This window comes from Plasmodium brasilianum, chromosome 13, assembly GCF_023973825.1.
Source record: "Plasmodium brasilianum strain Bolivian I chromosome 13, whole genome shotgun sequence".
NCBI lineage: Eukaryota > Apicomplexa > Aconoidasida > Haemosporida > Plasmodiidae > Plasmodium > Plasmodium brasilianum.
The window spans coordinates 693,446-716,397 of record NC_090126.1 but is presented as its reverse complement, the minus strand read 5'-3'; the positions used below and the strand labels follow the sequence as shown (position 1 = coordinate 716,397).

The 22,952-nt window shown below is 24.9% G+C and overlaps 5 protein-coding genes across 5 annotated transcripts; 2 read left to right on the top strand and 3 right to left on the bottom strand.

The window, feature by feature from the left end:
• Positions 1 to 2,030: 2,030 nt before the first annotated feature.
• On the top strand, positions 2,031 to 4,613 carry MKS88_004835 (ABC transporter B family member 7; the record flags this gene model as incomplete). Its single annotated transcript, XM_067218044.1, has 1 exon — positions 2,031 to 4,613. One exon carries the CDS (start codon positions 2,031 to 2,033, stop codon positions 4,611 to 4,613), a length of 2,583 nt encoding a protein of 860 aa, XP_067071216.1.
• Positions 4,614 to 5,914: 1,301 nt separating this feature from the next.
• Positions 5,915 to 6,484, top strand: MKS88_004834 (ATP synthase mitochondrial F1 complex assembly factor 1; the record flags this gene model as incomplete). The annotated part of the gene is made up of 1 exon (XM_067218043.1): positions 5,915 to 6,484. One exon carries the CDS (start codon positions 5,915 to 5,917, stop codon positions 6,482 to 6,484), a length of 570 nt encoding a protein of 189 aa, XP_067071215.1.
• Positions 6,485 to 6,514: 30 nt separating this feature from the next.
• Positions 6,515 to 8,279, bottom strand: MKS88_004833 (uncharacterized protein; the record flags this gene model as incomplete). Its single annotated transcript, XM_067218042.1, has 6 exons — positions 6,515 to 6,558; positions 6,694 to 6,728; positions 7,249 to 7,290; positions 7,388 to 7,413; positions 7,522 to 7,722; positions 8,004 to 8,279. The coding sequence occupies 6 exons, from the start codon at positions 8,277 to 8,279 to the stop codon at positions 6,515 to 6,517; spliced, it is 624 nt and encodes a 207-aa protein (XP_067071214.1).
• A 1,250-nt stretch (positions 8,280 to 9,529) lies between these two features.
• MKS88_004832 (porphobilinogen deaminase) lies at positions 9,530 to 15,357 on the bottom strand (the record flags this gene model as incomplete). Its single annotated transcript, XM_067218040.1, has 5 exons — positions 9,530 to 10,865; positions 11,819 to 12,612; positions 12,905 to 13,556; positions 14,148 to 15,117; positions 15,333 to 15,357. 5 exons carry the CDS (start codon positions 15,355 to 15,357, stop codon positions 9,530 to 9,532), a joined length of 3,777 nt encoding a protein of 1,258 aa, XP_067071213.1.
• Positions 15,358 to 17,013: 1,656 nt separating this feature from the next.
• Positions 17,014 to 19,200, bottom strand: MKS88_004831 (cytosolic iron-sulfur protein assembly protein 1; the record flags this gene model as incomplete). Its single annotated transcript, XM_067218039.1, has 1 exon — positions 17,014 to 19,200. One exon carries the CDS (start codon positions 19,198 to 19,200, stop codon positions 17,014 to 17,016), a length of 2,187 nt encoding a protein of 728 aa, XP_067071212.1.
• Between the last annotated feature and the right edge of the window lie 3,752 nt (positions 19,201 to 22,952).

Genomic DNA, 22,952 nt, shown 5'->3' with positions numbered 1-22,952 from the left:
CTTTTATATTTTCTCTTATTTCACTTTACAAAATGATGAGCATTTATCCTTATAACCCTCATTCATTTTATAAATTTACAACACATTTGTACATAATTATAATTAAAAAAAATATATATTATATAATAAGTAATATATAGGGTTTAGATGTTTATTTTATATGTGCATAAACGTATGTTTTCTTCCTTATGTTCTTTATCTTCCTTTTAAATACCTCCCCAATTTTAAAGTTTACTAAAAATTTTATAAATAACATATGAACGAAAAGAAGACTTTTGGCAAACTTATAAATACACATATATTATTTTTAATAAAACATTCATTTGATTCTTATAATTTGTTTTTTTTTGCTTTATTTGGGAAAAAGGGATAAATAATAAAAAAAGAAAAAGAAAATAAGGAAAGAGAATAATACGAAAAAGCACCAACCAAATGAAAAATAATAAAAGTAACAAATCTTTGTAAATAATCAACGTCAAAGTTTTTAAAAAAAAAAAATTTTTAAGCATATAAACCTAATGTTAAGCTAAACAAAATAAGAAAGCTGTATTCGTTTTTACAATATGAATTACCTTTATTCACAAAAAATATACCTTAATAACTTCTTCTCTATATTAGTTAATATAACATAAACTTATCAGGTATGAGGAAAAAAATTTTTTTTTTTATGGTAAACACCTGCATATATACTCACATATGTATGTATTTAATGTGTTAGTATAAGTTTGCGCACATTTACATACGCTACTTACTTTTACCTGTTTCACGTGCAAACTTTTGAACACAACAAAATGAATCAACAATTTAAAGCATTTTCTTTTTCATCATCCTATTTTGTAGTAACATAAGTATTACATGCATACATGCATTTGTACATAAATTCATACATATATAGTATATTCGCCTTTTTTCATATATAGAAGAAAGCTGACGAATGCCTCTGCATAAAGTTATGTTAAACAAGTTGAAGTGTATTTTATTTTAATTTTTTCTCTTTGAAGTATAACGAGTGCAGAATTTACAAATTGATAAGTTATCAAAAAAATAAAATAAATTACTAAGTTGTTTACTCGTTCAGATATCTGTGCAGACATTTGTTCCTGTAGAAGCTCTTTTGCAGGCACCGACATACAGCTTTAGTGAAAAATGCGTGAAGGTAAATATACTTCTGCATAAAACGTTAAGTCTAACAAGTTAAAAAAAAATATATCACATAAAAATAACACGCCATTTGGTCTATTCGGAAAAAAAAAGGAATAAAATAAGTTAAAAGGAAAAATAAAAAAAAGAAAATATAACAACTGCCACAAACATATTAAGGAATTAATCTTATTACCGCACTTTTTGAAAATAAAAAAAAGTGAAGTCTCACTGCTCAAAGCTAGTAAAGAGCAGGTAAATAAGAAGATGTAATAATTTAACCACACACACATACATGTATATATATATATATATGTGTTTAATGGACGTATATATAATATTTTGAGTAAACAAAAAAAATTTCTAAGAATTTGTGCGAATATTCGAGTAATGGCTCAACGCTGAACGTGTACATAATAAAAGACGTAAAAAAAAAAAAAAAAGCAAAACATAACGCACAAGAAGAGAATAGGAAAAATATACCACAAAACATTTGACAAGTTATACTAGGTAAAACACTTTAATAAACGACATGTCATTCGAAAAGATCATTATCGATCTTGTAATTAAATTTAAAATTAAAATATAGATTTATATGTATAAGTGCATGTATGGATTTATATATGTTTGTTTTTATATATGTTTGTTTTTACATATGTATGTATTTATATTTGTATGTATTTATATTTGTATGTATTTATATTTGTTTGCTTATGTTTCTACATTTACTCCGTGCACCATGGCGTACGCTTGTCTATTGCACAATTGTCTTCGCTTCGTTCGTTCAAAATTGGTTGCATCAATTTGCAGTTTTTATTTTTACTAATTGTTTTAATTCGAGTTTTTTTCTCCACGTCCTATAGGTAAATACAATGTTAATAAAACATATCATGGTAAATTATTGTTTGACGGTTGATCGCCGTGTTTTCCTTTTAAGAGATATAAGAAATTTAAATAGATATAAAAGCCGAAGCATAATATATGTTACAAAATATAATGCAAATTACACAAATATAACAAAAGAAAGGAATTTATTCTTTATAAATAAAAGTATGAGTTATATTAATAATTTTAATATATGTAAAAATGAGAGGCCTAATTCACCACAGATATTTGGAAGTATAAAAAATGGGGGTAATAGTAATAGAAGTTTATTTACAGGACCTAGTAAATGGAAAATAAAGTTGTTTAGCATGAACAGTGGAAACGGTAGAGGTAACAGTGAACGAGGAAGTAGCAAAAATGGTAGTAGCAGTAGTGGTAGCTTCAGCAGTAGTAGTAGTGAGAGTGAAAGTAACTGTAGCGATGGTGGGAATAATAGTAAGTCCGGGTTCTTTAACTTAAAAAAGAGTTTCAAGGAATCGTTTGAAAGAAAATTCAGCAGTCACTTGGAAGGTATATCGATAAAAGATATATATAGAATATTGAAAAAGGAGAGAAACTATTTAGCATTATCAATGGCATGTTTACTAATATCATCATTAGGTCAAATGCTTTTTCCAATGTGTATAAGCAAAATAATAAATATGTATGGAGGAAAAGAAGAATCATTGAAATATGTAATGAGCGAAGTTTATAAAACTGCATTTTTAATTTTGGGTATATCTACATTTAGTTTTTGTCGAATTTATTTTATTGAAACCTCAATAGAAAAAATCACTAGACGATTAAGAAAAAGTTTATTTGAAAAAATATTAAATCAAAATCTTTCTTTTTTTGATAAGCAAAAAACAGGAGAATTAATAACTAGATTATCAAATGATATTGAAGTGTCTTCAAAGATATTGATTCATTTGTCTTTTGGTATACGAAATTTTATTGCAGCCTTAATAGGAGGTATATGTGCTTTACATATATCTCCTAGCAAATTATTTAATTCTTTTTTACTACCTGTTTCAACTGCTTTATTAATTGGCACATCATATGGAAAATATGTGAAAAGAATTAGTATATATAAGCAAGAGAAATTAAGTGAATGTATTGATTTTGCATCTGAAAAAATACATAATATAAGTAATGTCCGATTATTGAATGGAGAATCATTTGAAAAAAGAGAATTTACAAAATATTTAGATGAAGTGTACAAAGCAGGAACAAAATATTCTTTTATAAAAGCTGGAAATCATTTCTTATTTTTTAGTATCATTTCTCTCTTTTTATTGCATTTAATTAATTATGGAAATTATTTAATAGCTAACAAATTTATAAATACAGGTGATTTATTTTCATTAATTATGTATTCTTTATTTTGTGGTAGTGGAATACAAGGAGTTATGCAGTCAATTGGGGACTTACAAAAATGTATAGGATCATGTTCCAAAGTTTTGCAAATTATAAATTTACCAAAAAATGAGCTCAATGAATACTGGCTTAACGATTCAATTAAATTCCTTAGAAGTGACGATTATGCAATTAAGTTCGATAATGTATCTTTTTCGTACGATAACAACAACAATGTTAATACAGTAGGTAGTAGTACTAATCAAATCAGTAATAGTAGTGGTAGCAACATTGGTATTAGCAATAGTGGTAGTTGTAATAGTGATAGTAGCAATAGTGATGGTGGTTTGGCTAGTAGGGGAGAAAATGGAGCGAAGAAAAATTATGCTTTAAAAAATGTTTCATTTTATTTACCTCACAATAAGTCAGTTGCTATAGTTGGAAAAAGTGGCAGTGGAAAAACTACAATTTTAAATTTGCTCTCAAAAAAAAATTCTGTTAACTCGGGAAATATATTAATAGGTAATTTCCCCATCAATAATATTAATTCCTCTGCATTAAGATCTATTTTAGGAATTATTACCCAAAACCCTTTTCTATTTAATATCTCAGTGAGGTCTAATTTGCTATATCCGTACAAAGCCCATGTGTCAATGTTAAAGGAACAAATTAAATTAATTGAAGAAGTGAATAATAAGGATACATATACTAATAAGAAAAATTATTTTAGTGTTGAAAAAAATGATAATTCGAAAGAAATAATAAATGATCGTAGGAGGGAAATTTATAATTTTCTATCAGAGCAAATGCGAAATACACAAAAAAATATAAACAATATAACGGAAGATCAATTAAAAAGTATGTACAAAGATTTTAATATTCACGATTTTTTAATTAATTATTCTAAATATGACAATATTAATGTTGGTGTGAATGGGTCATTTCTGTCAGGTGGGCAAAAACAACGAGTATACCTTGCACAAAACTTATTTAAAAATAATAAAATATTAATTTTTGATGAACCCACTTCTTCTTTAGATAGTTTATCAGAAAAAATTATAAATGAAGCATTACTTAAACATATGAAGGGGAAAACTACTATTATATTTACGCATAGACTAGATTTGTTAAATTTTGTTGATTACATTGGCGTGCTGAATGATGGTACTATGATACAATTTGGTTTGAGAAATAACGTGCTCGAAAAGCCCTGCGATATTTTGAGGCAGATTTTAAATCAGAACACGTACTAATATGTGTATATATATATATATATATATGTTACTTGTACACTTAAAAATATGCATCGTACATATGTATGTATATATGCACATATACATGTGTAAGTTTTGCACATTTCTACTAATATCCTTAAAAATTCCATTTTACGGAATATTATGAGATCATTGTATAACTTTTTAATTATTTTTTTTTTTTTTTTTTCTTTATTTATAATAAAAATAACTATTTGCTTTTATAAATAGATTTCTTTTAAGAACGCATGTTTTACATTATCATTTACTTTTTTTTTTTTTTTTATTTTATATTTAATTACAAAATACGTACATAGATATGCATAACCCCACCTTCCTACCATTATGAATAATTACATATATATGTACATAAATATATATTTGAACAATTTCGTATTTAGTGTTATTAACATATGCTCTGTTCTTACTTTTCTTAAAGTTATTCTGAATTTTATAATTAATTATTTTTACTTTTTAATTTTTTTAAAAATAAAGTTGTTTGTGTTTAATGGTGTTACTGCATATACTTGTTTACATACACATATAAAATGCATATCTGCATTTTTTTGGTTTGACATTCTTCATAAAAACTGTTATATTTTAATCGAAATGACTTTTTCTCTTTTAAAATGACCTCTCTCGCTTTTATTATGCACACATACATTCGTTTTTTTTTTTTTTTTTTACAAGTAAAAACTTTATTATGTTGAATATACTTAAGTTAGAAACACCTTCGAACATACTGTTTTGTGCTTTTTAATACTTTTTTTTTTAAAACACATTTACCCTTTTAAAATTAGCTTGTGACATTTTGTTCTTCATGCCTATGAATGCAAATAGTTTTTTCTTTTTTTTTTTTCCAAAAATATAAATTTTTTTTCAGTAATTATTTTTCACATTTTTCAGTTTTATATATAATTCTTTTTTCTTTTTTTTTACCCTTAAATTAATAGAAGTATTGTGTACTATATAATATACAAGTTAAAAATATACATATGCATATATCTGAGCACACGATGCGAAGAATGATGGAGATGTGTGGTATAAGGTTGGAGGAAAATGAAACAAAATAGATTTATAATTAAATATTCGACATAATAAATAACTCTTCGTTAAATTATCTTCAATTAAATGGTAAAAAAGGAATTATAAGGAGAAGAAAAATAACTTAAAAAAAAGGGGAAATTATGAGAAGTTTTAAAAGGTGAATATGGTGTGCATAAAAAAAAATATATATATATATATTTATAGGCACATATGTACATACAATAAATGGCTGTGTAAAAGTAAAAAATTGAATAATGCTGCAGTGTAGTGGTAACAAAAGATTTTATTTTTCACTACCATGCTCGAGGGAACTGAAAAATGTGGTAAAATTAAAATTATTCGAAAAAGAAGATAAAAATAGAATAATAAACATATGGAAGGAGAAGTATAAAAATGAAAAATATGTTATTGCTGATTATATAAATATACAAAAATATGAATTAATAAAAAAAAATTGCAAAAATAATTCTCATTTTATTATTCCATCTAAAAAACAAAATGGTTACATAAACTTCTATTCTCAATTTATTGATTATAAGTTAGTATTTGTAACACCACTTGAAGATTATAATAAATACAGGTCTAATTCAATGCCGTATATTACGTTAAATTTTTTTGACGAATTAAAAAATAAAGAAATTATTTTAACAAAATTAAATATTATAAATAATACTATAACAAAAGATCAAGCCAAAAAAATTTTTAATTACATTCAATTCTTTTATGCTGACTTTAACAATTTTCAGTATGTGTACAAATTTAATAATGACAGCAGGAATTTTAATTATAAAGCATTTTTTAACAAATTCCAAAATATGTTTTAAAATATCATTGTTTACTATCCTTGTATTTATTTACCCATTCATCCGTCTTATTTCATCCCAGCTTACAGATATGCCTAAAAAGAAAGGGCATAAACGTGTACAAATGAGCACTGCTATGGTACAGCACCAGTATTTTTTTTAACAAACACTTATATATATTTTTTTTTCAACTATGCCTATTTTTAATCATTTTTTATATTATTCATTACTATCGCTAGATTCTTTTAAAAGGTAAGAATTCTGCCTACGAAAGTGAAAAGACACCGTAAGTATGTTTGTGCCAATTGCATACAATGTGATTAAAAATTTGTAGAACTGTATTTTTAATTTCATTCATTTCAGCTTTTGTACATGATTTTAAATAACGCATACATACGTTTACACATATATATATATACATATATGAGTATGTATACATATACAAATATGTATTTTTTATGCTGAATTATATCTCTAGTCTGCATTCTTTTTTTTATCTTATTCAGTTCATGTGCTATTAATTCAAAATTTATTAAATCATTTGTGTATAATTTCATAATTATATTATAACTGTGTATATTTTGCAGAATAATTTTGTCAGGTTTTTAAGAAAATTTTTCTAATGTTTTTATCATATTTTTTAAATTTTCGTCTGTGCACACGGATAGATCTTTACATCTAAAAACAATAGTTTTCATATATATTATAATATGAATTCCGTTTGTAAAAAAAATATGGTTCTAAAAAATATGGATTTCCGAAATAATATCTATGATATATCATACCTGTCTAACTCATTCATTTGTTCCTTTACCAAACTTTCATTTCTGCAAAAGTAGAAAGGGAAAAATACACGAAGAATGGTATTTATACCAGTGCTTATTTATTTATTATTATTTTTTTTTTTTTTTGTTGTTGACTTACACATCTTGAGTTAAAGGAGCATCATTCTGGAAAAAAAAAAAAAAAATCAATTGTAGAAGGTACACATATATATATACGTGTATATATATGTGTGCATATATAAATTCACAATTATTTATTTTGAAAAAAATTACGTTGCCTTTGGGTTTAAAGTCAGTATTTATTTGTATATAGCCATTTTCCAAAAAATTGTTCGAATCTGTGTCAGTTGTATTACTATATTTTTCCTTTTGCTCAGTTACACTGGATGGTAATTTATTGTTATTATTTACATTTAATATATCTTTCATTATTTCTACTGCCTTATCAGTCATTGTTGTTTTTTCGGTCAATATCTTTCAAAAATAAAAAAGATTTTTTGTTTTAAGTTATTTATATATAAGCAGCTATATGTGTATATTACATGGAGTTTTTATGTGCTAACATGTATATGTATATATATTTATATGTATATATATTTATATGTATATTTATATATATATATATATATATATATACGTATATGTTCATATGTACTTATAGATGTCATGTTTCCAATATATTCAATAAAAAGTTCTAAAGCTCTTATATATATATGAGTGCATAAACAAGTGCAATATAATATACTATGTCTTACTTCGGTGTATGCTTTTCGCCTATATATTTTATTAACAACCAAGGATGTGTAAATACCCAATGAAAAGGTTAAAAAAAGCCTTGATACAGGTGTAAAATATCTATTGTTTTTTTTGCAAAAAAAATATATTAACGATGCATTTATCACACCACTACCTATACTGTAGTTTGCACATTTATAGAATTTTTTCTTTTCTTCCTTATCTAAAATATATTTATTTTCAATAATCCATTTACTCATATTATATTCAAACAACCTCCATTGGTGTTCCTTCATTTTTATCTATTTATATACAAATAATAAATAAAGAACAGGGCATAAGTACATAAAGATATTTTTGCAGATAATTTTATTTAAGTACAAATATGCATAAATATACACACATGAGCTTACAAATATATAAATACACACATTCATTCTTATACGTATGTATAACATTCTTAGCGCATATTAAAATTATAACAAAAGAAAAAAGCTTGTTAACAATAAAATGTTTATCCACCTTTTTATTCTCCATTTTAAGTATCCCCACATAGACAAAGTGATTTATGGCCAAAGCTTTTTTTTGGGAATGAAATTTACTTCAAATTTCGTTAACAAACAGTTGCTTCATATTTTGATAATAATTATAATAAAGGAATATTTATCAATTGTGAGGATAAAAAATAGTGTAACTTGTTATTCCGAAATAAATCTTATAATTTAAAAAAAAAAAATTAATTTTCTCTTCTATTTATTAAATTAAATTCAAGCAGCATTAACAAATAAAAAAATTGTGATAAAAAATATAATATAAAAATTAAAAATTTGTGACAAATAAAAAAATTAATAATAGTAACATATAATATTACTATTTAATGTTTTAATGTTATTTCTACATTATATTTTATTATTTTTTCAATTTTTTTTTTTTTATCTAATTTAAAAAGTACGTACGATTTATGAAGCAACATTTTTATGTGACAAGGAAATCTTCCTTTATAAGATAAACGGGTTTTCGTACATACGTAACCATATTATGATAATATGTATTTACATCCTGTAACCAATTAATAATATTTTTTGAAAAATTTTTCCGTATTCTCTGAAATTTGTAAGGATGTAAAATTAATTGTAGATTATTCAAAATTAAACATAAAAGAGAGTACTTTTTTTGAAGTTTTGAATGTAAAAATAAAACAACTTTTTGAGAATTAAAAATAATATAAGGGGTAAAGAAAAAAATATTTAAGAAAGGGAAAAACAGAAAAAATAAGTTTTAAAATAACTTGTCAATAGTTTAAAAGCAAGGAATGTTCTAACATTTAAATTTATATCATGTGTCAAGTGATTAAGTAACATATGTATATATGATTATATAAATGTTCATATGTAGGTACACGCTTTTTATTTACTAAATAAATATAGAGTTTCAATATATTACTATTTTATAGGATGATACTTATATATATATATATATTTTTTTTTATAATGAATAAATGTTCTCAGTTGTAATAATCATTTTTTGGAATATTTTAAAATTTTGCTTATTCTGTGTAAAACACAGCTGCTTCTTCTTTTATTTTTCTGAATTTTTCAATACCCATTTTCTGTTTTATATTCCTTGCTGCTCTTATTGCAATATCGTTATAATTGGATGCATGTCCAATTTCTTTGACTTTATATTTTTCGTGTCCATGAATATCATTAATAATTGCATTAAAAAAAATTTTATTTCTTACAATTTTTGTAAACCCACCAATAGGCATCATACAATTCCCTTCAGTTTGATATAAAAATGCTCTTTCTATGTTCGCCATAATTTCCGATTTTTTATCATTTATACTCTTTAAAATGTGTGTAATTTCTGAATTTTCATCGTTTGATGTAACTGCTATAATACCTTGGCATAAAGCAGGGTAAATAATTTTTGTACTTATTTTTTGAATACTAAAAAGACTTAAATCAATATCCGTGTTATTATAGCTAATTATGTGCTGTTTACTAGGTATGCTACTTTTCTTATTTTTTATAATATCTTGAATTATTTCCTTTGTTAATAATCTTTCCAAGCCACACAATGCAATTACTATAGAATCATATTGACCATTAAACAATTTTGTTATTCTTGTATTAATATTTCCTCTTATATTCTCTATTTTTACATTTTTATATATATTTTTTATTTGGCTTCTTCTTCTCAGTGACGAAGTTGCAACAGTACATGAGGAATTTTTCTGCTCATTTTTGTACACACTACTTCTTTTCTGTTGTTCTGGTTCTTCTATTTTATCACGATCATTATCATTATCGTCGCTTTTTATTTCTACCGTTGTAGCATTTGATTTATTCATATCACTTAAACTTTTATATTTCATTGATAAAAAGACATCATTAATTGTATCTCTTTTTAAAAAGCATGACAAGTGAATATGTTCAGGTAGTACTAAAGGAACATCTTTTAAAGAATGCACACACATATGTACATTATTTTTTATTAACTGCTCATCTAATTCCTTTGTGAATATTCCTTTTCCACCAAATAAGCCAACATTTTTGTCTAATATTTGATCACCTGTTGTTTTTATTGTTTTTAAAATAACTTTTACATTTTTTTTAATTTTCTTAAAATACGTTAAAAGTTTTATTTTCACTTTTTCGGACTGTTTTATTGCTAATGGAGAATCTCTAGTACCTATTATTATTTCCTTGCTTTTCTGAACAAGGAATAATTTTTTTCCCCAATTGTTTTCGCAGTTTTTTCTGCAATAATATCTGCAATTCTTTTCTGGGCATAAATATTTGTTCACGTTTAACACCCTATTTTTTATGTGTCCTGAATAATAAACATTAACAAAGCAATTTGAGTCTATATGAACATGTCTGCACACACAAATAACTACGTATACATTTAATAAAAGGAGAACCATTAAATGCATCCTTATCGTTTTTTTTTACTTTTTGTAGAATTAGTAGCAATGCACACTTCGAATTAGGGTTTAAAGGTTCAGATAGAAAAGGGTGAAATTTGTTTATGTATATATAAACATAATAAGCAAGGCTAAGTACTCGTATATCATTCCCCCTACATAGTCATATATGCATGCAATTTATTTCAGCGCAGTGTTCAAAATTAATGGGATGTTCCTTGAAAAAAAAAAAAAAATTTTCTTTCACAGGAAATTGCAATTTTTATTTCGAATGCTGCGTTTTGCGTACGTCCATGAAATATATAAATGACCTTTTCTATATATTACAAATACATGTACTTTTTATTTCGTTTTTTAGAATATTATATTTACAACTTATAAGAAACAATTCTACATAAAGATAAACATGTAGCATTGAATAGAGAGCCGTTGACGTTGTTTTCTCTTAATTATTATTATTTCGTATATCACGTATGAGTGAAAAAAAAAAACAAAATAAAGTACGTGAAAAATAAAAGTTCCCAAGAAGGAAATATACATATATAGACTCTGGTATTTACCTACGCACTATACATGTATATGTATATATATATATATAATATATATATATATATATATAGGTATGTATGCACATGTACGTATGAGGGTGCATATTTTTTACAAAAGAAGGAACGAAAACAATCACCATTAACGGGTAAAATCAAATATATTTTTTTTGTAAACAAAATAACGAAAAAAAAAAAAAAAAAAAAACTTTAAATAAAAAGTAAATGCAAAGTCATATAATAACTAATAAAAAAAAAAAAAAAAAAATAGATAAAAATAATTGCATTCATGTATATATTCATGTAAGTGTTCCTGTATTTATGCAAATATGTGTGCATGCTCATTCGCCTTCATGCAAACTTCAGTAGCTTTGTTCTGTCAATTAAGTCCTCATTTTTGTATTTTTCCTGTAATCCGAGATTTTGTTGGTTATTTTTATTTTTCTCCCACTGTTCTATATTATTTTCAATAGAAGAAATGCAGTGATTATAAATATCTTTATTTTTTGAAATATAATTTAACTCATTAAATAAGGGAACACATAAATGTTTTAAAAATCCAATTTGAGAAGTAGCTAATTTATCGATGGTAGTTATATCACATAAAAAACTTTTTGGCATATTTAAGGATGTTTCTAGTAATCCCTGTAAATAAAATTCTTCATTTATTTTCATTGTCCATTCATAATGTTTGTTCCACTCAAGAGTTGAATGACCAATATCTGCTGCCTTTAAAATGAGACAAAATATTTGCCATATTTGATCATTCGTTAAGTTGTCATAATCTATGAAATCTTTTGATGTTCTAAAGTTGGAAATGTATTCGAAATGATTTTTCATATCAGTTGATAAAATTGCTCTTATGATATTTTTTTTGCAAGTAATAAAAATATTATAAGGGTATTTTTCGAAAATATTGAAATTTTTCTCTTTTAAACTTTTAAAAACCAGTGAACAGTGATAATTTTCTAGTACGCTATTGTCATTATAAGTTAGTGCTAAATTATTTTCTGAATTTATTAAAAAATAATTGTTAAGACCTGGGTGTCCTACATCATGACATAGAGAAGCTACATGCAAACATAACTCGTCCACTGCAGAAATTTTGTGATTAATGTCCAGGAGAAAGAGCATACTCTTGCTGAAGTGTGCTACCTAGAAAAGAGGTGTGAAAAATGAATGAATGAATGAATGAATAAATAAAATAAAGCAATATGAAGCAAATTGAAGCAAATTGAAGCAATTACAGAGATCGAGAGTAAAAATAAAAAAGATGTATACGTATAATGTTCTATTCAAAAAAAAAAAAAAAATAATAAATGATATACTACGAAAGAAAAGGAATAATATTGACTCTATCTAAGTAGGTGACATGCAAACGGATAACATATACAACGTGACCATACGAAATAGAATGACGTAGAAAAACGTAAAATGAAATTATCACCTGTGCAGCGTGCAAACTGTTGTGGTAAGGGACATCATTATAGAGGGAATAAATTTTAAAAAGAAACTTTTTTAATTTCTCTTTGTCAAAATTTGGCTCTAGTATACCTAGAGGATATAACAGTTTATAGCCAATTGATATAAACACATTTTGTTTGTAAACAATTTGTATATCTGCATTCCAATCATAGGAATCATTGTGATACTCTTGAAACTTGGATGATAATAAAGAATGAATGTTAGAAAAGGAATTAAATGATTTCTTATTTATATGTTGAGATAAGAAGGATTTACATTCTTCATTTTTATCGCAATTACTGTCTAATTTATCTAAGCACCACATATTATATACTCTTTCAAATTTTCTATATTTATATATTTGAACTTCATTTAAATTTTGTGTTCTTAGTATATTTTCGCATTTTTTTATTTTTTCTCTCATTTTTGTTATTAGTATCATTTGTTTTTCGCATGTGTATTCTTCAAGCTTTTTAACATGATCTAATAATAATTTCAAGTTGCTTAAAATGTCTTCAATTGGTGAAGTAGGCATTGTATTATCTATAGAAAAATATTTCGTTAAATGATGAGTAGGCTTCTTTTTTTCTTGTGCATGTTCGCCTATAAATAAAATTCTCCATCTTCGTTCATAGCTATATTCATAATATAGAGATAAAGATATTGTACAAAGGGAAAAAAGACACACATAAAAAGTATCATAACATAAGAATTTTAGATAACAACAGATATAAAGGAAAAAGGAACATATACAAATAATATAAAAAAATAAAAATTTTATATTCACTATAAAAATGTAAAGAATCATATAATTTCTTAAAAAACAAAACAAGCATATATATAGGTTACTAAATATTATGACACATTTTTGATAAAAAAATTTATTTACAAGTAATTCTCTCCTTAATTCAGCATGAGTGTTAGTTGGAGAAGACGTTATTAATTGGAAAAGAACAATGTTATGTAAAAGTATGAAGGAAATAAAAAAATAATAAGATATATAAGAATAATAGGCTATTCTATCTATGCAATTAGAACTAAACAAGGAAATATATATGACAAAAAAGAAGAAATAGAATATTTCTGAAAGTAATTTAAATACATTTAAGAAAATAACAACATTTTTCTCGTACATAAATATTAACACTATATAATATAAAAGAAAAAAATATATCACTGATATTAAAATCATTAATATGGAATATACCATCATTTTAAAAGGAAACGAAGAGTAAAATATGTTTAAGAAGGCCTCTTCATAATTCTCATTTTTAATAAATAAGATGTTTTCTATTGTATTCATATTATCTTTTTTTTCATTAAAGGACTTAAATATATTTATAAAACAACTTGTCTTGTTTAGAAAGAACTGTAAGAACTTTCGATGCAATGATCTGTCTCCAGAATATTTTAATCTGTAGTAATTTTCACCATAATATTCTTTCGATTTTTTTACGCAATCAATAAGTTTAGTATCGGCTTTTACGTCACTAGCAAAATTTACACTACTCAGATTGTTCATATTGATTGGAGTGTTCACACTGTTTAAGTTGTTCATACTGCTCTGGTTCTTCATGATGCTAAGATTGTTTACACTGTTCAGGTTATTTATACTACTCAGAATGTTCATACTACTCAGATTGTTCATACCGCTCAGATTATTCATACTGCTCATATTATTCATACTCCTTAGATTGTTCATACTGCTCAGATTGTTCATACTGCTCAGATTGTTCACGCTCTTCAGGTTATTCATGCCACTCATACTATTTATATTCCTCAAGCTATTTCTGCTGTTCAATAAGCTTGCATTATTAAAGCTAGACATGCTGCTTATACTACTGATACTATTTGCGCACGAATTTAATGAACTGAATTGGTAGCTCCTTTTTTTTAAATGAAAAAAAAATTTCATGTATTTTCTTACAACACATATAAATTTTATGTTGTTCCTACTTACACACTTATAGTATTTCTTTTCTGATTTCTTCTTTGCCTCATCCTTCATAATTATCCATAAATATTCTTTTGTGTTCTCAAAGTTACATTTTTTAGCTTTAATAGTATTTTCATGTAAAAATGAAAATTTGCACAATTCTTCATTATATTTCCTATCGTTTTGTTCAAACGATTTGCTCAACTCCTTATCTAATTTATATCTTTTATGTAAGACGCTTCCATCTTTTATGTGATGATCTGGAAAATGTTCATTGGGAGTGAGTTAGGTGAAGGTAAACACTGCAAATATTCTGTGTGTGTGTGTGTGTGTGTGTGCGTATATATATGTGTGAACACATGTATGTATGTATGCATATGTGTACACATGTGCATATATGTCTGTTTAAACACTCTGTATACATTCAAGTATGCAAATAATATTTTTTAATCATTATTTTACAAACGTTGGTTACCTTTTTGGTCTATATCTGTTTCCATATTAAAAAAGGCCTCAAGTTTTAATAAAATTCAAGTGCTTTTATATTTTACATGAATGATATAATTTATTATGCCATTAATTTTAAGCGTATCTTTTTTGCATTACCACGAATGTGTATTGTTTTGTATTTCTTTTTTGCTTATTCATTTGTTGATATATTTCTTTTTAATGTCTTTTTTTTTTTTTTTTTTTACACATATATATATATAACTATGTTTCCTCCTTATATATTCCATTATTTAATAAAAAAAAAAAAAAAAAAAAAAAGAAAAGGTAACTTAAATTGATTTATAGTGAATAATGAGGACGTATATAGAAGTTAGTTATTTCTATTTTTATATTTTCAGTTTTAAGCTCTTTTCTGCATTAATAAAGAAAAGAAAAAATTTACATAAGATCCTAAAGACATCCCACGAAAAATAAGAGGGTATTGTCTTATTTTTCTATTATATTCTTTAATTTAAAAACTACTATATGGAAGAAAATGAACATATACAATGGAATATACACACGTAATCATACATGCATACATACGTATATACATACATAAATGCATATATATATATTCTCACATTTCGTGAAAGGAAAAGTTTGATCGTATTATGGGCTCATATATATTTTTTATTCTTTTTTCACCCCTTATTAGTGTTGATGGGATATATGTAGAAATGCACCAACTTTTTTTTATTTTGTATGCACATTTGAGGAAACCCCTAAAAAAGAAGCATGCATAAATGTATATTTATATATATATATATATATTATATATATATATATATATAGTTGTACATATATATATTTGTATATACAGTGCGCTAACAAGGTGCTGGCCTAATATATGTACACATGTATTGAGATAATCATTATTACGTGTCTTCGTTGTCACAATATCACCACACCTCACCTATTGGTACATTTGGGAAATATAAATATAAATGTAAATATCAATGAAAATATCCATAATTTTCAAATTCCTTCTGTTGGGCGAATCTTTATATGTACGTTTGTTCCTATTAATGCTTTTATTAAGTTCCGAAAAAAAAAAAAAAAAAAAAGAAAACGTAACCTCTTCCATTTTATAGCATTTTAATATGTTAAAATATTTGTACCAGCAAAAAAGGAAGCTAAAACTTGCCGTTGCACCGTGGAAAAAATAATGCGTTGTGTTAAACTATATTTTCATATATTAAAAGAGGAGTTTTTCATTTTATTAGTGAATCATTCAAAAATTAAATGTAGGTATTAAATCGAACTTGAAAAGAAGAAAATAAATTTTTATATTGCCACATATATAAAAACATATTTTAAGAAATGAGAACCAAATTTTGATCTTTATAACTTATGTATAAAGTTAAAATAGACATAAATATATCTGTGCACATGTATGTCCATAACTTTGTAAACACACATATGAACATGCAAACATACTGAAGCAAATACGAATGGTAATGGAATAACAGACCTACATATGTATTAGTAGCGAATGCAGAAAGGTAAAATAGAAATATAAAGAAAATTGAGATAATAAAGAAAATTGAGATAATAAAGAAAATTGAGAAAATAATGAAAATTGAGGTAATAAAGAAATTTGAGGAAATAAAGAAAATTGAGAAAATAAAATGTGTAAAATGATAGAACATATAAAAACTTAAAGATTACCTCTTTGTATATTTCCATATATTAATAACGCAGTCATCGCCAGCTGTGGCTAGTAAGAAATAATCTTGAAATTTTTGCGGGCACCAAACAACACAATTGACATCACTTAAATGTGCATTTTCAATATTTTCAATCAAATTCCAATTGTCATTATTTTTCTGAAATATTTTTAAAGAATTATCAAAAGAAGATGCTGCAATCAAATCTTCATATGCATTCCAGTCTAAGTAACTAATACTTCTTTTATGATAACCTTCTAATACGTGTTTTATTTTCCAATCATCAAAATTTATATTTTTTAAATTCTCTTCTTTTTCGTATATATTTTCAATTATTGAAGAAGAAGAATCAATTTGCGATAACATTTCCTGACTACCTTGTTTTTCATAAGTGTCAGTAATGTTTTGTTTATTAGTGTTCTCTAAATGTGTTATTTTAGTTAGTTTATAATAATTACTTGCGTTTATTATATCTTTGTCATTTCTGTTTATTTCATCTTTTATATTTTTGTTTTCCTCGTTATGCTTAGTGACTGCATTTTTAGAGACTTTGGAAATGGTATCATCATCGTTTGCTTCATTGGGCTCATCACCTTTGCTGTTACCCTTTTGTGTGTCATTACATTTTTGACTTTTATCATTTTGACCATTTTCTATTTGCGAGTACTTGTAGACAAATTTGAAGAAGCCATAATCAAAATACAGAGGAACAAATTTATATTTAACAAAAACTTTTAAAACGGTTTGTATATCTTTCCCATTTTCTGAATATCCTATAATTAAAAAATTGTGGAAATTATTTGTACCATTTATATCAATTGTACCATTTATATCAATTGTACCATTTATATCAATTGTACCATTTATATCATTTGTACCATTTGCATCATTTGAATTATTTGAATCATTTTCCTTTTTGAGTGTGTGCTCTTTTAGCTTGTTCAGTAGGTTAGTTGTTCTTTTGAGAATGCTGCTTTCGTTCGAGCCTTTTACTTTTATATTTTTTTTGTTGTTATTAATTTTATTATTTGTTTTCTTATTAAATGTATCAATATCACTTCCTTTGGTGTTCGTTTTGTCTATTTCAAAACTGAATGAACTATGATTTGAATTTTTTCTTACATTTTTAACTATCTGCTGATAAAGAAAAGGATATTTCTGTTTATTGTACATATTTTTCTTTTCACTTCTCCATACTCTAATAGATTTGTCATCAGAACATGTAGCAAATTCTGATCCATCAAAATTAAAAGCAACACACCAAACAACAGAAGTATGTTCGTTTAACGTTTGTATGCAATTCCATTCGTCTGCTTTTTTATTCCAAATTTTTAGGGAATTATCATATGAAAGGGATATAAATGTATTTTCACTCAATGGACACCAGGAAACGAACTTAATGTCTTCTGTATGAGCAGTTAGATATGCATCGAAATTAAAATCAAAATTGTTTTCATCATCGCGTAGCATGTCCGTGGTATTAATAGGGTCGTTAGCAATGGGTGCATTAACATTTGTACCGATGGGCATTAGAGAATTATCAGCTACACAGCTGAACGTCAGAGGATTATCAATTGCACCGTTGGATGTTAATGAATTATCCACTGTATCGTTAGCTGTAAAAAAGTTATTATTCTCATCAATACTATTACTAGTGCTACAAATATCTGTTGTCATATTTTTATTTTTTCGGTTATCTGCTTTTGCATGTACCCATATACTTTTATCCCTTCCACAAGTTACTATATATTTATTTGTTGGATGAATTGAAGCACATTTTACTTCCTTTTCATGCCCTTCTAACGATCTGTAAAATGTCCATTTATCATTTTTGTTTTTCTTGTAAATTGAACATTTTGAATCAAAAGAAGCAACAACAAAAAAACTTCCATCCTTAGAAAACTCAATGTGTCTCAATGACTTTTCATGATTCGTTTCTATTATATCATATATCTCAAACTCTAAGTTACATTTTATTAGAGTCTTTTCCCCCATTATATTCAATTTTTTAATAATTTTATTACTATTATTTGATTTTTTTATTTTATCATTATTCTTTTTATACCATATAGTTATATACTTATCCGCTCCTACCGAAGCCAGAAAATTACCATCAGGGCTCCAGCAAATACTCCATATCCTCCTTTTATGATTTTCCAGATTTACGACCAACTCGATCGTCATTATATATGTGTACAGTCAAGCTGCTACTTTGTAATTTCTCTTATGCGTATGTATATTCATATGGGAATGCTAAACTGACAACTGGGTTCTGTGTTTCTACGTTCGTGTGTTTATGTGCATATAAATAATTGCTATATGTACGTACATACATATATGCATGCATATATATTGTTTATGTTAATTCTTTAAAAAAAAAAAAAAGTCGCTGTTTTTATACCTGCTTTGTTTCTTTTTTCAACCTGCTTTAAATCGTCAACTGAGTGCGCAGTTTTCAAAATTTTAAAGAGATGATAAACTATTTTAAATGGACTTCAAATAGACTTTAAAATAGCTTCTAAAAGGTCGTTAAAAATTGATGAAGCAGCAAATTTATGGGGTTTGTAACTATGTACATATGTGTATATTTGTGTACATTTTATTATGTGTATGTGTGTACATGCGTATACATGCGCATACATGTTTAATATTCAATTGTTGCATATAGTAAATCAATCGATGTTATTTGCAATAAAAATGAAACACCTGCTATTCATCCTGCTTTAATAAAACACTAAAACAGGTTATATTTGTTCATAATATATTAAACTATTTTGCTATACGATAATTGATGCACACACAAGATAGGAGAACCAAAAAAAAAAAATATATAAACATATAATATGATAAACTTCTCCAATTTCAAATAACTACTTAAATATATACACCACTATAACTTCTGCAGATATACATGTCCTTAATTATATATTTATATACTTACACACTGTTAGATCAATGTTTCAAAACTTTAATTATTAAAAAATAATGATAATAATAAAATACAATAAAACTATTACAAATATAGCATTTAACAGTTTTTCATCTAAATACAAATATGTCATTAACATTTAAAGTACTTTTTATTTTTATTTTTTTCGAGTTATTTTTTTTAAAACAAATCTTGATTAAACTGAAGCGCTATACTTTTTTATTTAACAAATTAAAAACAAGATATAATTTGGGTTACATATATTTTGTCTAAGACTATACGTATATATCATTTTTTATGCTTAGTTTTTCATTTGTTTAATTTAAGCACTTTATTACTTCTTATTTTTATATAAAAATATGTTAATGAAATAAAACATTGTTCTTTATAGGATTTTCATGTTTTGTTGATTTCACAAACGTCTGAAAATTTAAAAGGTCACAATATAGTTAACTACATAAAAAAAGGTAAAAGAAAAGTAATTTAATTTTGTTACAACAATACAAGCTACAAATGATTAAACAAACCCAGAAAAAAAAAAAAAGAAAAAGTAAAACGTGAAATGTGAAAGGTGAAAGGAAGGGAAAAAAAGGATTAGAAATGTCAAAAAATAGTAAGGCAAAATAGTTTTTCTCAATTCGAGATTTTACTTAAATTCATAAAACATTTTCTAATGCTAAACTTTAATTTATTTGATTCAAAAAAAACATGAAAATTGACTTTAAATATATTTAAATTTACAAAAACTTAAAAGTTTTACAGGAAAAAAAAAAATATATATATATATATATAATATTATTGTTAGCGTACAAATAAAAATGTGTGGATAATGTAAATTTTTTTTTTTTTTTTTTTTTTTTTTTTTTTTTTTTTTTCCTTTCTACTTTTAGTTATTGTGCTAATTTTTCTTTTTTTAAACACTACAAGCACAGCAATATATAGATTAAATGAAAAATTTGCCTTCTTTGTAGAAAGGAATTAGTGAAAAAGAGTATAGTTCTCATATTATGCATAATAATATAATTAAATAAATTAAAATATTAGTAAGAGAGAACTTTTAGCATATATAAAAAAAAAAGATTTTAAGAAAAATAAAATATTAATCTTTTTTCCTCATTTTCACTAAGAATAACATTATTATATATAAATATAATTATTTTATAAATACATAATTTTAGAAATTCTAAAAATGAACTTAAAAATAAAGGGAAAAATGATAAAGGTAAATTGTGAACTAAGATTATAAAAAGGAAAATAAAATGTAAATATAACTTAATAGTTTTACTATAAAAAATATATATTCTAATGGATTAATATACCTATCGACGAAGCTCAATTTTTTTTTTCTTTTTAAACAAGTTCATTATATAAGTATACAAAACGTAACAACATTTTAAACATCCACCCCTTAAAAAAAAATTTATATACAGATATATATATATATATATTATACGTACACATACGTTTAATTTAAATAGGGTGGAGTAAATATATTTGCTCTTTAAATGCTTTTGCACATTTTATACATAATCGACTAAGCAGTTAAGTAAAAATATATTTATTGTCATATTTAAGTTCTTCGAAATTATTTAAACCACTTTACTTTTAAAAACAAAATTGTTGTATCGTTTTAAATCAAGCATGAGAAATATTTTAACTTTTAAAAATTGCAGCTTTCAGCTTATGTGCCCTTTCAAATATTCTGTCATCATTTCTGAATAACGAAAAAAATATCTTTTGAAAGGTGTATATAAAGTACATGACTAATCATTGAGGTTATACACATATATAAATTTACGTAATAACATTACTCCTGTAAATACATAAACATCCTTATGTAAAAATATTCAATAAGTCTAAAACCCTTCATATATTTTACTTCAGAGACTTTTCGTTTTAATGTGTTTCCTATTGAGAGTAAATGGGTAATTCTTGTGTAATATAATCTGCTAGAACAACATTTTTCATAGCACTTTTTTTTTTTTTTTGTTTGTTACTTCCTTTCTCTTTAACAATAAGACGATAAAATAAAGTGCACAAAAATAACAAAACGAAAAAAAAAAATTTTATGCAATCAGGAATAAGCGAAAATCCATATACCTAATACTATGTGCAAACATGTTATCAAAACCATAAATGTATTTGTGCTTATTTAATTCTTAGTAATTTATTTTCCGAATTATATGTATATTATTATTTAATATATAAATATGTATGTATATATATATATATATATATATATATATATATTTCTTTTTGCTCCAAAAATGTCCTTTCTTTCTCTTTTAACAGTTTACATATACGTAAATGTAATATATATATATATATATACATGTACATAATTTCAAAGTTTTTCTTTTTTTTTAATTTTTTGAACGTTCTAACAAATTTTATTTAATTATTTCCTATGATATAGTAGTACAGTAGATACCATAGTATATAACATTTTTCTCGTTTCTTTTAAATTTATAATTTTAAATTGATATAAAAAAAAAAAAAATTAACCGCATTCAATTATGTTCACAGGGCGTATAAGGTTATATTTTTAAGGAAAATAACAATAATTGAAAATAAGCACCATGCATACATGTTTGAAATATATGTAAAGCGTACATGTATGCATATATATATATATATGCATAATAATTTCCCGTATATTCATTTCTTACAGTTTTCAAGTTCATTTTTTATTGAGAAGTAATAATACTTATATATACAGATCACATGAGTACAACGCGTACTTTTTTTACCTTGTCACGAACATTTAATAAATAAAATATAATAAAATACTTTCTAAAAGGAATCAAAGCAAAAAAGAAGAAGCAATATACATTGGAGAAATATATAGCTAAAATATTTCGGAAAATTTAACCGCAAAATAGCAGAAACTATTGGGAAAATAGTGTGAACGTACTGCTAACGTACTACGAAAATATGAAAACATTATAACCAATTTATAACGAAAATATAATGAAAATGCAACAAAAAATATTACCACGTTTTCAAC